General features: G+C 39.6%; 1 protein-coding gene across 1 annotated transcript in view; it reads right to left on the reverse strand.

Moving 5' to 3' along the window:
- The window catches only part of POLA1 (DNA polymerase alpha 1, catalytic subunit), a 280,884-nt gene that overhangs the window by 93,298 nt on the left and 171,753 nt on the right, over nucleotides 1-15,833 (reverse strand). Inside the window, exon 35 of the mRNA XM_090264342.1 lies at nucleotides 5,090-5,206. Coding sequence (XP_090120468.1) covers nucleotides 5,090-5,206 — 117 coding nt within the window. The remainder of the gene's footprint in view (nucleotides 1-5,089; nucleotides 5,207-15,833) is intronic.

The raw sequence follows: 15,833 nt of genomic DNA on the forward strand, positions 1-15,833 counted from the left end.
AGATAAAATCAGGTCAAGATGAGATCAAACTGCACTAGGCTGGGCCCTTGATCCAATAAGACTGGTGTCCTAAGAAGAAAAGATACAGAACACATAGGCAGAAGATGGCCATGTGACTGCAGACACAGAGACTACAGTGATGCATCTATAGGCCAAGAAATGCCAAGGATTACCACACACTAGAAAAAGAGGAAAGGATGAAAGAAATTGGAAAGGAAGGCTAGGATCTGCTTTGTGGTAGGACAGGCTGTATGTAGAATTTAGCAATTTCTGCATCAAAGAACAAGCGCAATGTAGTCGCAACAGAGATCCAAAGGACCCTTCATGGTAAAAAACCTAGAGCCCACTGGAGGGTAACCAATGATTACATACAAATGTTTAAGACTTCCAATCACGGTTCTAAGGTTCTCTTCCTGCACAACTCATGATTACTACCTTAAGAGATCACAATTACATTCCTATTTTCAACTTATGCAGAAACCAGGACTCCCAAGATAGCCTGACAACATTCTCAGTAACCCCAACCTACTTATCAAATTAACAATTCATCCAGCCATAGCCATTCTGAAATAAAACACATAATGATTATAATAAGTTCATTATTAAAACTATCCCTTGAAGGCCAGAGTCCAGTATGGTACACAGGTTCCATTATAAAAGTTTTCAACGGTCTTACAATGGAAGATAACGTGAGAAACACTAGAGTGGTCCCAAAGTAGGGCGAGAAGTCATTTTACCGCTTTCCTCTTAAGTGGTCTTCAAGAAGTGTAGCTGAATAAACTGAATAGATAGATATATTATTTCTATATTAATTCACAAATTATTTCTACCACGGCTCAGGGAGTCTCATGCAGATGTCTTCTCCTCTCCACATCGAGGATGGAAATGTTAGTGAGAAAACTTTAACTTAGTTTAAAACCTTAGTTCTATAATGAAAACAAAATTGACGCTTTATTTTTTGGTAGATTACATAATAGAGAGTCCCCTATGGGTTCAGTTCATAGCCATACAGATTTGCCCACCTTAAGAAGTCAAAAACATGTCCTTAAATAAGGAGATATTAAAATATTTATTCTCTGACTTGGTTAAGTCCTGTCTACCAGCAGTGTGGAAAAGGGTTCTATTCATTTAGGAACTTCTGTATAATATACCTTGAAGTTTTCATTCCTGTATTTATTTGCACTTTCTATGTAGCAGAAAATACCCAGAGAATATATTTTTAACAATCAGCAATTTGTATCATGTTAAATTCCCATGAACCTAAGAAAACTTGACTAATTTTTAAAGATATCTGAGCAGAGAGACATACCTGAAACCCCAGGAACAAAACTGTCCCAGCTTTCTTTTCCTAACTCTGGCAACATGAGCTAGAAGAAGAGCCAGCTTTCATAGTCCAAGTCAGCTCTGGAAAGTACTCAAGCCAACTGCAACCCAGGACTAAATGAGAGTAGATTCATCATGTGAGGACGAGACTGGCACAGGGAGAGGCAAGTGCTTTACCATCAAACTTGGATGTGTCTAAATCCCCCACTACTCAAGCACTAGGAAAGCGCTGTCCAAGCAGATACTTACAAGTGAACATTTTTGCACACAGATACCAATTTTATATAGTTTAGGTAATGTTAAACTGGGTTTATAAATAAGGGCATGTCTTGATCATTGGTATATACCCAGCACCTAGCAAAGGGCCTAAGATACAGGTGTTCGATAAATAATTCTTAAGTGGAAGTACTGTATGACTGAGACACGGCAAGCCAGAACTTAAAAACCAGATAAGCATAATCCTGGAAAATTAACCCCTTGGAAAGCCCTATGATAATTATAATGATCCTGTGCATCACACCACTGATTTTGGAACTTCTCTGGAACTACAACAGGTCCTCGGATAACATCGTTTTGCTATAACATTGATGAGATGCCACAGGAACTTTAACTCCTGTTTATATCAATCAGCCTATGGTAAAACTGGTTTAACTGTTATACATCATTTCACTTAAAGTCACAAAACCTATTGGCGATGTTAAGTGAGGACTTACTGTATCTCTGGAAAGATGTAGCTTTTTCCACCTACTAGGAAAGCCTAAGAACCTCATAAATAGAATTAAGAAATTCCCCACTCATCACTGGCAACTCAAAATGAGCTGCAGAAGAAGGGGCTCGGTACACTGTCAAGGTTCCTGTGAAGAACGGCTAAGGGCAATATTACCAACCAGGATGCTGTTAAGCAGCAGTCATTCCCAAGGGTCATGTTCTAAGCAGTAGTAAGGCCCAAGGAGCTAAGCTATAAAAGCTCCTCTCCATGAAGAGTAGCTGATAACTTTGAGAAATGCCTAAAATGCCACCATTTTTTGAGGACAAGGATAAGAAGGGGAAAATAATTATTTCAAAATGCTTGTGTTGGTTCACTCATTTAAAAAGAATAATGAATGATCAGAGATAACCTGATGTATTAAACCACTCGTCGGCTGCCGTCCGTCTCGAGAGACGATGGTGTAGCTTCTTAAGAGTCTATCTGCACCGCCGAGAATGGCTGTGCAGTCCGACTCGGGAGTGACACGGTATCTGTCTCCTCCCGTGTTGAATCGACATCTTGCGATGACGCTGGAGTGTCCTCTCCAGTGAAGCTGAAGCTACAGAGCCTGGGCAGGGTGATATGGAGGGTCTGCTGTTGCCCATGCAGCAGACCCCCCCTCTCTTCGCAGCTGAAGGGTCCAAGGGAAAGACGGAGTCAATACAGCTTGGCTTCAGGTGCGCCGCAGGAGTTGTCGGTGTTGACTGCAACGTCAAACCGCCTTAGGGACTCCGGCTCCGGATTTTCTGTCGGGGTTTACTCCCTTAGCCTTTCCCCTGAAGAGGTATGCCGCAAGGCAGCGGAGGTTTTTTGGAGTCAGAGTTTTCCTTCTCTGATGTCCCCTGACTGGAAGATCGAACCAGCGACACTTAGCTCGCAGGCCGACGCTCAATCCACTGAGCCAAACCAGCCAGGGGATCCCACCTTAAAAGTCAAGGTCAGTGACGAAGGATTGAGGACTCCTATCCAAGCTTCCTCCTGCACTCCTGCCCCGGCCCGGGCCTGGCCCGGGGATGCACACCGCGATGGAGTGGTGGCTCGGCGGCAGCAGCGATGGCAGGAGGCCTGGCTCGCTCCCCTCCACTGAGGCTGACCAAGCGCCCAGCGCGGCGCGGCGGAGCCCAACTACCACTACCAGTAACATTATCAACATGTATTGGAAGGCTACCAATCTACTACTACACACTTTCCTTTAACTTTCACTGAGAATGCAATCATAAAACTGACTGACTTTCTAAGAAGTAATTCAATTTTCTTTGAACTTCACTTGATGAGCTAGATGTTAAAGGCTCAAAGGCAGCATAGGCTCTTGAAGCAAGGTGATTCCCCTGGAGTCTACGGTTGGATTGATGACTCGCGCTAAATAGATCCACTCTTGTTCTCTTTCTGCACTTGCGGATCCAAGTCTTGCAATCAGACTTATGTAAAATGGATTTGCTATGACAGCTAACTAACTCTCCCTTTGTGTTCTGTATTTTTAAAAAAATCTACATTCTACTTTGTTAATTATCAAAGATCTACAATATTAGGCAAGGAACATTTATACATATCAAACTAGTTAAACATAAATGAATACGAATGTTCAAATGCTTCAAAGGTAGAGGCAAAACTGGTCCACTCATCAAGTACTGGTTACGGTAATAGTTGGAGTAACACATTAAGAAAGCAATCTGGCAATACAAATCATGACCACATTGTATGTATGCACTTTGATACGCACTGTCAACAAGAATTTATCCTAAATAAACATCTCAAATAGCAAAAACTAATTTAAGCAGGAAAATATTAGTCATAATTTTCTAGTAAAGAGCTAGTAAATGTAGCCTAAAATGCCCAATGAGAGGGCTGGTCAAATTGGCATTTAAGATTTCTGGTAATGAAAATTAAATGGCAACACAGATAGGTACCTGACAAAAGATAAACATGACACAAAAGTGTATTTTCATTATGGCCGAAAATATGTAAAACATAAATGCGGACAGGCAAAAGAACAAGGGAATACACAACAATGGTGGTAACCATCTGTAGTTTCTGAATCCTTGCTAAATTTCGTGAAATGACAATATATAATCTTAAATATTTTCCTAAAACTAGCCTGTGTAGCAACCATTTTCAGTGAAAAAAATCTGAACCCAAACTTTGGTTCAAGAACCCTGCCTCTGTGTTAAAAAAAAAAAAAATAAGTAAATACACAACAGGTTTCCTATTGTCATTCTCTTCCCACGAAAATCCTTGTAAATCCTCGGGCCAGACAAATGTGGAAAAGCGAGGCACACTATAGTCTGGTTTGGTGAGGTAGACTGTACACAACCATTTTACAGGCTCTAAGATATCCACAATAAGCCTGTCTAACTTTGGCTAGCCCAGAGTTTGCTAGATGGACTTGATCACAAAACCCTCTGCACAGAAGGCCTACAAACATTCTTCCCCCCACGGTTTGGGAAATGGTGCTTGGGCTGACGATGCTCAAAGGAAATTACCAGGAAGATGTTTGCAGACCGTGTGCTGCCCAGCTGGGAGTCACTAATGACACTCTGCCTTATGTCTCAGGTGTATGGATTAAGGTAGAGAAAAAGCTTGACAACTACTGATCTATGCTGCTACTTAGAAACAACGGAATGCCATACAAACAAACCCTTTAGGATACTGGTTTGGGAGGTTTCCTGGCCCTTACAAAACGGGTTCTGATCTAGTCCAAAGATATCAGCCAGTTTTTGCAAAGGAATAGTATCTCCTCTCTGTAATTATGAAGTGGCAAGCAAAGAAATCTGAGTAACCCATATGAGAATTAAGTTTCTCTTTTGGATATAAACAAGCATTGTTCATAACGTGAAAAAGTAAAGCATTTTTTTTTTTGAAGTCTGGACCTTTAAAAAATGTGTGTGTGGTAGTAGGATGTCTCTACTGAGCAAATTCCAAATACCTACTTCCCAGAGCTAAGAAATGGGCAAACACAGCGCCCCCACCCCCGGCCCCCGACACACACAGTTTCTTTAGCATTATTTAGGCCACCGATACCTCTGGTCGAAGTGTAGCTTTCATGCAGACTTGGCAAAGAGGTCCATTTCGAGAGAACTGAAGGGGAAGGTGCCGAATTCGATTTCGACATGTTGGCTCCTCACAAATCAACCAGCCCTGCAGAGAAAAGAAAGAGAACAATTCAGTCCTCTCCCCAGCATCACAGGTACAAATAAAAACCCCTTTTGTTATCAAGATAGATGCATCTCAAATAAAAACCCCTTTTTTTATCAAGATAGACTCATCTCAGCCAAACCTTCCTTAGAGATTCTGAAAGAACTCCTTACCTTTCTCTCCTGATGTGTTAATTTGATCTATGCCCCAAACTTAAAAGTGAGGTAACTCATCAAGTTTTGCAAAAAGAAAGATTACACGAGATGTAATTCTCTTTTCTTAAAACAGAATCCCCCCACAAAAATATCTCCCAATAAAAACTTATATGATCACACGCAGATGTAAACCAACGGGTTTTACATTAGTACAGACCATTGCCAAAGTAAAGAACATACCACATAGAAATAAATGACTTCCCCAACAGCTGAGTAACTATCGATTACTTAATGGCTGTGATCAGTTTCCTTCTCTATGAAAACAGCACAACAGTACTTGCTTTATAGGTTTGTTGTGGCTGTGATGTAATACTACAGTCAGAGTGCTCAGAATTATACTTGGCATAGAGCAGTGGTTCTCAACCCGTGGGTCGCGATCCCTTTGGGGGTTGAACGACCCTTTTACAGGGGTCGCCTAAGACCATCGGAAAACACATATATAATTACATATTGTTTTTGTGATTAATCACTATGCTTTAATTATGTTCCATTTGTAACAATGAAAATACATCCTGCATATCAGATATTTACATTACGATTCATAACAGTGGCAAAATTACAGTTATGAAGTAGCAACGAAAATAATTTTATGGTTGGGGTAACCACAACATGAGGAACTAACTGTATTAAAGTGTCGTAGCATTAGGAAGGTTGAGAACCACTGGCATAGAGAAACACTGACAAAATGTAAGCAACTCTTCCACGTAAAATTAAAACACATAGCTCTAAAATTTTATTTATTTATTTATTTTTAGAGAGAGGGGAAGGGAGGGGGAAAGAGAGGGAGAGAAACAATGATGCGAAACAGAAATATTGATCAGTTGGTTGCCTCTCATACATGCCCTGACCAGGGACCAAACCCACAACCCAGGCATGTGCCCTGACCAGGAATCAAACCTGTGACCTTTTGCTTTGTGGCATGACATTCCAACTAACTGAGCCACACCAGTCACGGCAAAACATACCCCTTTACGCATGTTCTCTGGAGGCATAAAACTGGCTGCCATGTTTTCAAGGACATCAACTGACCGCCCTTCTCCAGTCATTTCAAATAGTCCCTGCCCACTTCATGGTGCACTTCTGCCCTGTGGCTGCTCTCCCTTGCTGCTTTTGTGTGAATCTTCTCATAGAGATGTGATAAAGAACATAAAATTCATTTAGTCAATACATTCAAAGCAAGCTTCACTCCTACCTTCAGTCAGCAGGCTGAACTATTTTAATATTTAATTTTAACTTTTCAGCTATAGGGTCTCAAGGAGTCCTTATGAAGTCTTTAACCTATGCCCAGAATCATATTTAATATTGTGGAGAATAGGCAAAGAACCCCTAGGTACAGAGTTTCAGGAAATTACAATCTAAATAGGAAAACAGGGTCCATACACAGAAAGAAAAAGCAATTCAGTATGGTTTGGCTTTAAGTACCAACTATAAATGCCAAACAACACAGAGAAGGCATGGAATCACGTGGATCCTACCTATCTTAGACACACAACTACTACCACAGCAAAAGACAACAACCTAGAATAAAGAATCCATTGTGCTGAGTCACAGGCAACTGTTGGTTACAACTCCTAGGGCCGAAGACCACATTCTCTTGATTTAAGTACACATTTTTATTCACGTTTTAGTATTTCCAAAACTCAGATGCATTTACAATTGACATGTACATTTAATAATGTATTTATGCTTCCTTCGAAAAAGGTGTTAAGAGCGCAACTCACAAGCAATGGCCCCTGAGAATTAAAAGAAACAAGGTATTCTCGTTTAGCCTGTTCTAGGTATGGAGAGTCCAGAGCGGGGCAGTGGGGGTGACAGCAGCAGCAGTTTTATATGCAGCCCAATAAACACTGAAGGTCAGACTAGTTGTTTCTGGAAGTAGGCATTTAGGCAGATTCAGAAAGGAAACAGTAGGCTTCAAGCAAACCATGGATGAAAAATGTGGGGCTGGACAACTCCTTTATTATTCATTTGGATTTGTTACATTCTATTTGCTAGCTGAGGTTTTACATACTTCAGAATATATAGCAGTTAAAGAGTGCCAACCCTTAGTTGTAATTCATTCAATTCCAAATACAATTTTTAAAAAGTAAGTAGACAGGTAACCACCACCATGTTTTGAGACAATAAATTATTCAACACCAGAATACAGCCTGGAAGTTAAAACTATTTTCTAGTTTTTAAAATATAATGCTCAATAAGCTAGTTCTTTTCAGATGTTTTTGAAACTGGCTTCCGTCAATTTACTACAACTTCATGACTCACTAGGTGAGCTGCCAACCAGGGAGATGCTAACTTGTCACCTCACCTGTTTCTAAAGCAAACATCCAGCTCTACCTCTGACACAGTTGCTAACTAAATGTCCTTTCAAATCATATAAAACACAGATAATATAATTTGTCTAGACTTCCTACCAGTTATAATTAACATTAAAGAGGTCTTTTCTTCTTTGTCACCTCTCTATTCAGCACTTATTTGGGTTTGTTTGTACTTACTATCTGTTAATCTCCCTTTACAAATGACAACAATAACTCATGCTATTATGCATGGAAATTAAACATGCTGATAACTCTGTGAAGGGAACTGGGGTTGAAAAAATATTAAAAGCCTGTAACTCTTTATGTCTCTTGTTTTACTTTGATAATTAAGCTTTTGGTTGTGGTCTATTTTAAACAAAACTCTTTTATGAGGAAAATAGGCCCTAATCATATTCAATATATACTTTGCTTCCATTCACCTAAGTACATTTTGGTTAACCCTTTGTCCCCAACAAATAATGACTGACTGTACTAAATCTATCTTCCAAAGGACATTTCTGTTGTTAAAAAAAGAAATATGCCAGGTCTTTGAAAATATTCCATGATGGGGCAAATCATGCATTGCAAGATTTCATTGTGAATTTTACCTTTCACGGGTGTTAAAAACAAAAACAAAAATACGAAAATACTAAGACTGTATGAATTCACTTTGAATTATTACTCACAGGGACAAAACTAAACTTATTTTCATTCCCCATGCTGGGAAATAATGTACAGCCCAAAACTATGTTGCCAAGTCAACAGAAGAAAAAAAATGTAATGAAGTGTAGTTCTGTGGAAGTCTAACCTTGAAAAAGCTTTGGGCTTTAAAAAAAAAAAAAGATTTTGTTTATTTATTTTTAGAGAGAGGGGAAGGGAGGGAAAAAGAAAAGGAGGAGAACAGCAACGTGAGAAAGAAAAATCAATTGGTTGCTTCCCATACACACCCTGACCAGGGACTGAACCCACAACCCACACATGTAACCTGATTGGGAACCGAACCTGTGACCTTTCACTTTGCGGAACAACGTCCAATCAACTGAGCCATAACAGTCAGGGAAAAAATATTTGGGCTTTAATAAAACCTCCAGAACCACTAAAGATGTTGTCTACCACCGAAATATGTCATTTTATTATGCAATGCCACACCAAAGTGCCAAATTGTCATAATCCACAGAAATAAGGTCATTAACATACTTTGTATACTTTATATTTTCACGTACATATTTCTGCATTCCCCTTTTATGGACACACACATTTTGGTAGGTTTGAAAAAATAAAAATATTTTGAATTATATACACACATACATACATACACATATGTGGCGTGTGTGTGTATATATATATATAAAAGAAATTAAAAAGAAAAAAGTATATATAAATAAAAGAAAAAAGATCACTAAGTTTCCAGATGGCTATCATAATCATGTTTATAAAGTGGAGGGTTCAAAAGAGGTGAAGCCAGCCTGTCCAATAGCAAAACAAAGATTTTCCAAAACATGCAAGATCTATCACCTGCTGTTTTAGTCTCAGCATCACTAATCCCTTGAAATCATTGTGTATGAAACTGTGTCAAATGCCTATTGGTTCTGATTGCAAAATTATATTTCTAAAGCCTCAACTAAAATGTTTCTGTCTGTACGTGCTAAAAAGGGATCAATTTCCACTTGTAACTGAGGCGTTCCTATTAGTGGTCCCTTAAAAGACAAATTGCTATTAATTTGTATATGCTTGCGTTTTTAGAAAGATGCACGCACAGAAATCATCTAGACCTGGAAAGAGGGTGCACAAGAGGCACTCAAAAAATGTCTTTTGAATACAGTAGCGTCCCCCCTTATTTGTGGTTTTGCTTTTCGTGGTTTCAGTTTCCCATGGTCAACCCCAGTCTGAAAACATTAGGTGGAAAATTCTGGAAATAAACAACGTGTAAGTTCTAAATCGTGTGCTGTTCTGAGTAGTGTGATAAACTCTTGTGCAGTCCCGCTCCCTCCAGTCCGGGACGTGAATCATCCTTTTGTCCAGTGACTCCACGCTATAGCTTCCCGCCCATTTAGTCACTTAGTAGCTTGGTCTTGGTTATCAGATGACTGAGGAGGTACCACAGTGCTTTGGGGCAAGTAACCCTTATTTTACTTAACTTTCATTCACACAAATTTTATTACAGTATTTTGCTATAATTGCTCTATTGTTACTTATTGTTAATCTCTTACTGTGCCTAATTTATAAATTAAACTTTACCATAGGTATGTATGTACAAGGAAAAATATAGTATATATAGGATTTGGTACTATCTGAGGTCCCAGGCATCCACTGGGGGTCCTGGAACATATCCTCCATGGATAAGGGGGGACTTTTGTAAATGAATGAATAAAAGCAATGAAATAAAATGCACAGGGGTAAGTTCATGGAAAATAATAAGGAAAGGGTCTAAAATTCATGGTAGTTCTTACTCTTGAATCAAATATGTGGTGGTCTTCTCCTCCCATTTCCAATCAGTCACCCAGTCTGCCCCCTGGCCTTATAGTCCTATAATCAGCAAGCCCAGACAGACCTCAGAGTCAGATTACTGCAATAGCCCCCTACCTGGTTTCCCTGACTCCATTCTCTCCCACATCCAATTTAAAGACAGGCCGAGTACGGCTTCCCACAGCTTCTTCACTCCTATCACCCAACTGTGTACCTTCCACAGAGTATTAAGAATGCAAGTTTTCATCTAGCTTTCCAATATTTACAGCTTCATCCTATTCCTCCTTTCTCATCATTCCCTTACACACTCTTTGCCCCATCTGATTTGTTTTCTCACTGTCCTCATCACATTTTGTTTGCTACCACCTCCTTGTCTTTACTCATGTTGTAGAAGCTCTGCCTAAAGTGCCTACTCCTTTCCTATGCAATTTTTCCGGCCCCCAGCGACTTTTCCCTGTACCCCAGCTGTAACTAAGCATACAATGCTTTGCACCGTTCCTGAACCATCCTATTATACCTCCTTAAATGGATGGTCAGGCCCTCAGAAAAAGACTTGCTTTGGAATTGGTAGTGTCCTCCACAGTCCCTAGCACAATGGTTCACACTCAATGAAGAATACAGAATTGAAGTCATGAGAAACCACACTTGAGTGCGGTTCCCTCTCCTATTTACGAGGTCTGTCCAGAAGGTACCCAGGCATGTAATATGAAAAATGGAGACACTTATTGAAGAAGATACAAGAAACATTGTACATAGGACAAGGACACCTCAGTCTTCTTCAAAGTAGGCGCCTTAGGACCTCACACAGTTCTGCCAATGGCCATCAGCTGCCCCATCGTATTTTCCTGAATCTCACTGACGAACTGAAATCTCTTCCCTTTCAACGGTGATTTTAGTTTTAGGAAAAGCCAGAAGTCACAGGGCGCCAAATCTGGGCTGCAGAGGGGCTGAGTCACCTGGGTGGTTTGCTGTTTGGCAAAAAAACTGCATGAGATGTGATGCATGAGCAGGCGCATTGTTGTGATGAAGCTGCCAGTCACCAGTTGCCCATAGCTGAGGCCTTCTGAATCATACATACAGTTTCCGCGGAGAACTGTCTAAGCTTAAAGCAAAATTTGATGCAGATTCGTTGCTCCACTTGCTCAGCCATTTTTAATGCAACGGCCACACAGTACACATGCTCACTCAATGGTGTCTGCCACCCCCACTGACCAGTACAGTGAAGTTGTCATTGTTCACGCATGCACATTCCAGTCCTCCCTCCTTGGCTGCCAGGTTACATCAACGTTGCGCACACTGTTCTCATTATATTAACGATGGCTAGACATTTTCCGAACAGACCAGGTATCACAGGGTAATTTTGTATAAGTCACCGAACCTCTCTCTGAGCCTCAGTCTCCTTGTCTATAAAACAGGAATAATACCTATGCTATTAAGAGCTGTTAAGAGCATCAAATAAGAAAACCCAGAGTTTGTTAAATGTGAAATATTAGTATCGTCTGTATGCCTCCAGTACTGGGGGACAATAGTGCCGGGCTACAGCTGACAATGTACTGTTCAAGACGTACTATTCTAACCAGGGAAGAGTCGGGTCACTTTTCATCTGGTGCTATCCCAAAACGGAGAATCCCTATGAAGAGTATTTTGATTGCAAAATAATACAACGATGTAGTCAGCATAAGGAAATGGTAGGTTTTTCCTGACAAAACTATAGAGGATTTGAAGTCATAGATGGCAGGCTAGATGGTGAGGGAAGAGGAGGTGGCCTTTGCTTTGTCTTGCGGTTCACAAGAGATTTTCAAGAGGTAACACAGTGAAGCAATCTAGTGACGTATGATTTCCTTTAAACTGTAATGGCTCTCCAGAAGTGTGATGGCGGAGTCACAGGGTCAGGTCTGCTAGCACGCGTGCTCTTAAGAGTTCATCGCATCGTCACTATTTTTAACTGTCCCTCTCCCCAAACTAGATGCACTTTGAGAACACCAGACTCTCTTTTCACCCCAAACCATTTATAATTGTTCTGGGGTTTCCTTGCAGGCACATTTTTCTGTCGCAGAATTATCCCCAGTGTAAAGTGGGTCTTCTTACAGATAGCACACAGTATGGGCCCACAGCTGCCTTTGAAGAATGACATGTTGTGATTTTGGATTTCCAGAAATATCAAAAAACAAATTGCTTTCTGACCCACATTTGCACCCAAAACTAGGAGAAATTTTTTCTAAGATCTCCAGGGGAAGTTTTAACAGGAACATAATTTCGCTTTTAAAGTTAAATTTTCCACACTGCAGCATGCTGGCATGTCAAAGAGCAATTATTAAGTCTCAGAGAGGTGCCAGGGTAGGAGATGAAAGAAGAAATCAAGAAAAATACATATATAAACTAACTATTCACCAAAGTTAACACAAAAATATTTTTAACAAAATTATCAAACAAAACAGTGGTGGAAAGTACTTCGTTGGTCAATGTAAGAATTTTAAATATTATTAAAATTGATTTTTAAAGTAAGACGTCTCTTTAAATGAACGGTCGCATGTCATTTCATCCAAGTTATTTGAAACTTATTGATCTTATCATTTGTGCAAGGACCAGACTCTGCTATCAGTTTGCTGAAAGGATAATGGGGCCCTCCCAAAGCGTTATGATAGGTTAGATGCAAACAGTGGTCCTCATTTAAACACACAGAATAGCACTACAAGTGGACAAATTCCAACCTCAGAAATTGTACATCGCATGATAAATTAGCAAGTTGTTCTGCTTTGCCTCACATCAAATCCAATACCACAGCCTTGTTATTTTAATTTGCAATCAGAGGTTGAGCCTCAGAAGATGTATCTGAGGGACATTAGAGAGCCCCATGCAAACCATCTTCTCCTGCTATACTGTGAGCAGAGAAAGCCAACAATTACTGGCAATTTTTATTTTACCACTGTAGGACAATACGGGAACAGTTAAAATTGTCTCCATGCAAGCAACTGGGGAAAATATACTTAAAATGACTTTATATAGAAAATTACATTTTGGGGGGAAAAAGTTCAATGGTGAACATGTATCTTTCTGTATGGGCAGCTAAAAATCTCTCTAAGTATATTCAAGCCCATTCTATAAAATACTCTCCCTATTCATCCAACTCAAAAGCAAGCTACATTCTTAGGCTATAATAGGTCACAACTAAGTACACAGTACCTTGCTTCAGGAATAATTTCGCTTTGTCTGTCAACTGTCAACAAAGCACAAAGAGCTCATGCAACCCAGCCATGTACTGTGGATGTTAGAGATCTAACAAAATACAAATAATAAGAATACAAGATGTGTGAGCGGCCCTTTCACTTTATATGAGAAACTGAAAGCATTTTCCTCTCCACATTCCATTAATCTCTATTGTATTACAAATTTTTTTCACAAAAGACTTTTTTTCCCTATGTGAAGCTACAAGTAACTTGGGGACATAATATTCCAACCACGATGAATGTCCGACTTTCCAACAGGAATGGTTATAGATGGAGGTGCCAGTTAGGGCATACAGTCATTTCAACAAAGGAAAAAAGAATCAAATGGAATGAGATAGTAAAATGGCTCCTCTGGTGCTTATATTACTATTTTCATTATGAAGCCTCTAAGAAAAATTGTTAATTATTTCTACCACCACCCCTACTCTCAAGTCTTCTCACTCTTGAAAAAATATCACCTTCACTATGTGCACACTCTAAGGAATAAACTTCAAAAGTAAACTCAAGGTTTAGTTCCATCAATAGGTACTCAGAAAAAAAGACTGGAAGGAAATAATAAAAAATGCTTTCACTGGTTACCTCTAGGTGTTTTTTTCTGTTTCTGTAGTTTCTAAAATTGCCACAAGAATATATTGTTTTGATAATCAGAAAACCGTTATTAATGAGGGAAGACAGTTTTGACAAGAGCTTTCAATATAATCAAATCACTAACACAGCTGAAAAATATCTTGAGCTATGTATCATGTGTTGCATTGTGACCAACATGAATTTTCTGGGAATGTGCTTATGAAAAAAAAGGGGGGGGGCACATAAAATAGTTTTTCTTTAAAACAGTGTATACTAGTTCAGAAATTTCAAAAATAGGTCAATTTAAGCATATAAGCAGTTCTCAAGTAGAAAGTGGCAGGGCATGTATTAGTGGTATTAGAATAATTTATTAAATTAAGCCATTTAATGAAACCCACACAGCCTTCTGGGGAATGTGATCTGAATACTTTTCTTTATGATGCTGGATCCGTGAAGGTAGGTTACAGACCAGTTTTAAAGAGAGATGTTTTATTCCACATCTCCTCCTCTGCCTTTATTCAGTGTACACATGGATCAATTCGTGTCCAGGGTAGGAATCACATTTTTAAAAATTCAATCAGGAGGACATGCTATATAACCTTATTGTGAGCAGAGTTTCTTTTCTTTGCTCAAGTCTAGCTAAAAGTAATTTTTAGTGTTTGTTTGCAGGCTAGAATTTATTGCTATTGTTTAGTGATATGTCTTTGGGTACAGAGCAACAAAATGTTAAAATGAACTGTATATGCAATTGCCTCAAAGGGCATCTTAAAATCAGAATGGACTTCAAACCATCACCAGGCAATGTTTGTTCATTTAACTTTAATTATTTTCTCCTTGAGAATGGTACTAATGAAACTGAATATCTTTCATGGTTTCGAAGGGCTGTTTGAATAGTCTGTAAACACAACTAAGGGTAGACAAGAGATCTGGCTGAGCCACAGGGTTGCTAGGTGATGTAGAATGTAAACTCACAAACTTGTTAAGGTTTGCCTTGCTTTCATGCCACTTTCACACACTCTCAAAAGTTCTGAGAATTGGTTTTTCAGGTGGCCATTAAAAAAAAAAAAAGAAGAGACCCCTTCCCTCTGAAATTCACTCTATCCAGATGCTCTGCCAGACTCAGAAGAGAAGAAATCCATTTGACCTTTGGATATAACCTGGGAAACTTCTGGTTTTACATACACATGGAATCGTGTATCTTATGAATGCCTGTAATTTAAGAAACAAATCGCACAAAGGTGGATTTTTGAATTTCAGAAACCCATTTCTAATCTTTTCTTATTCAACATGGAATAAAATTAAGATTTCCTTCCAGGAAAAAAAAAAAAAAAGATGTCATCACAGCTTAGAGGATCTGGGGCACAAAAATCAAAACCCCATGGCAAATACCTTAGCACAGATTATTTTCGTGACAAGCCTTTGGGCTTAGCCACTCACTCATTTCTCTCTTGGCCTACACCAAGTCTGACTGCCTATGAGGCTTCTCCCTTCTGTCGCCTCCCCCAAGCTCCGTGTTAAGTAGCTGATCAGAGATTGTCCAGTAAGAGCACTTTATTAGATCATCAGCCAGAGGGGTTCACAAGTACTGAGAGCAATGGGCTCAAATGCGGCACATCAGTTTTAATAGACCAGGAGCTACTAGTAAACTGCAGATACTGCTGAGAACTTTCCATGCACTGAACTCTTGAAAAAGCACCGTCTCTCCAGCTTAAATGCAGCTGCCTCTTTCAATGCCGCAAATGGGTAAATTTGACAAAAAAGCCACCATTAAGACTACATGAAAGGCTCAAGACAACATCCTTTCAATGCTTTGTACTTCAGTAATCAGATGTACTTACTCACCCCCTCCCCCAAACCCGAT

This window comes from Furipterus horrens, unplaced genomic scaffold (genome assembly GCF_987537825.1).
Source record: "Furipterus horrens unplaced genomic scaffold, mFurHor1.1.pri manual_scaffold_17, whole genome shotgun sequence".
Lineage (NCBI taxonomy): Eukaryota > Metazoa > Chordata > Mammalia > Chiroptera > Furipteridae > Furipterus > Furipterus horrens.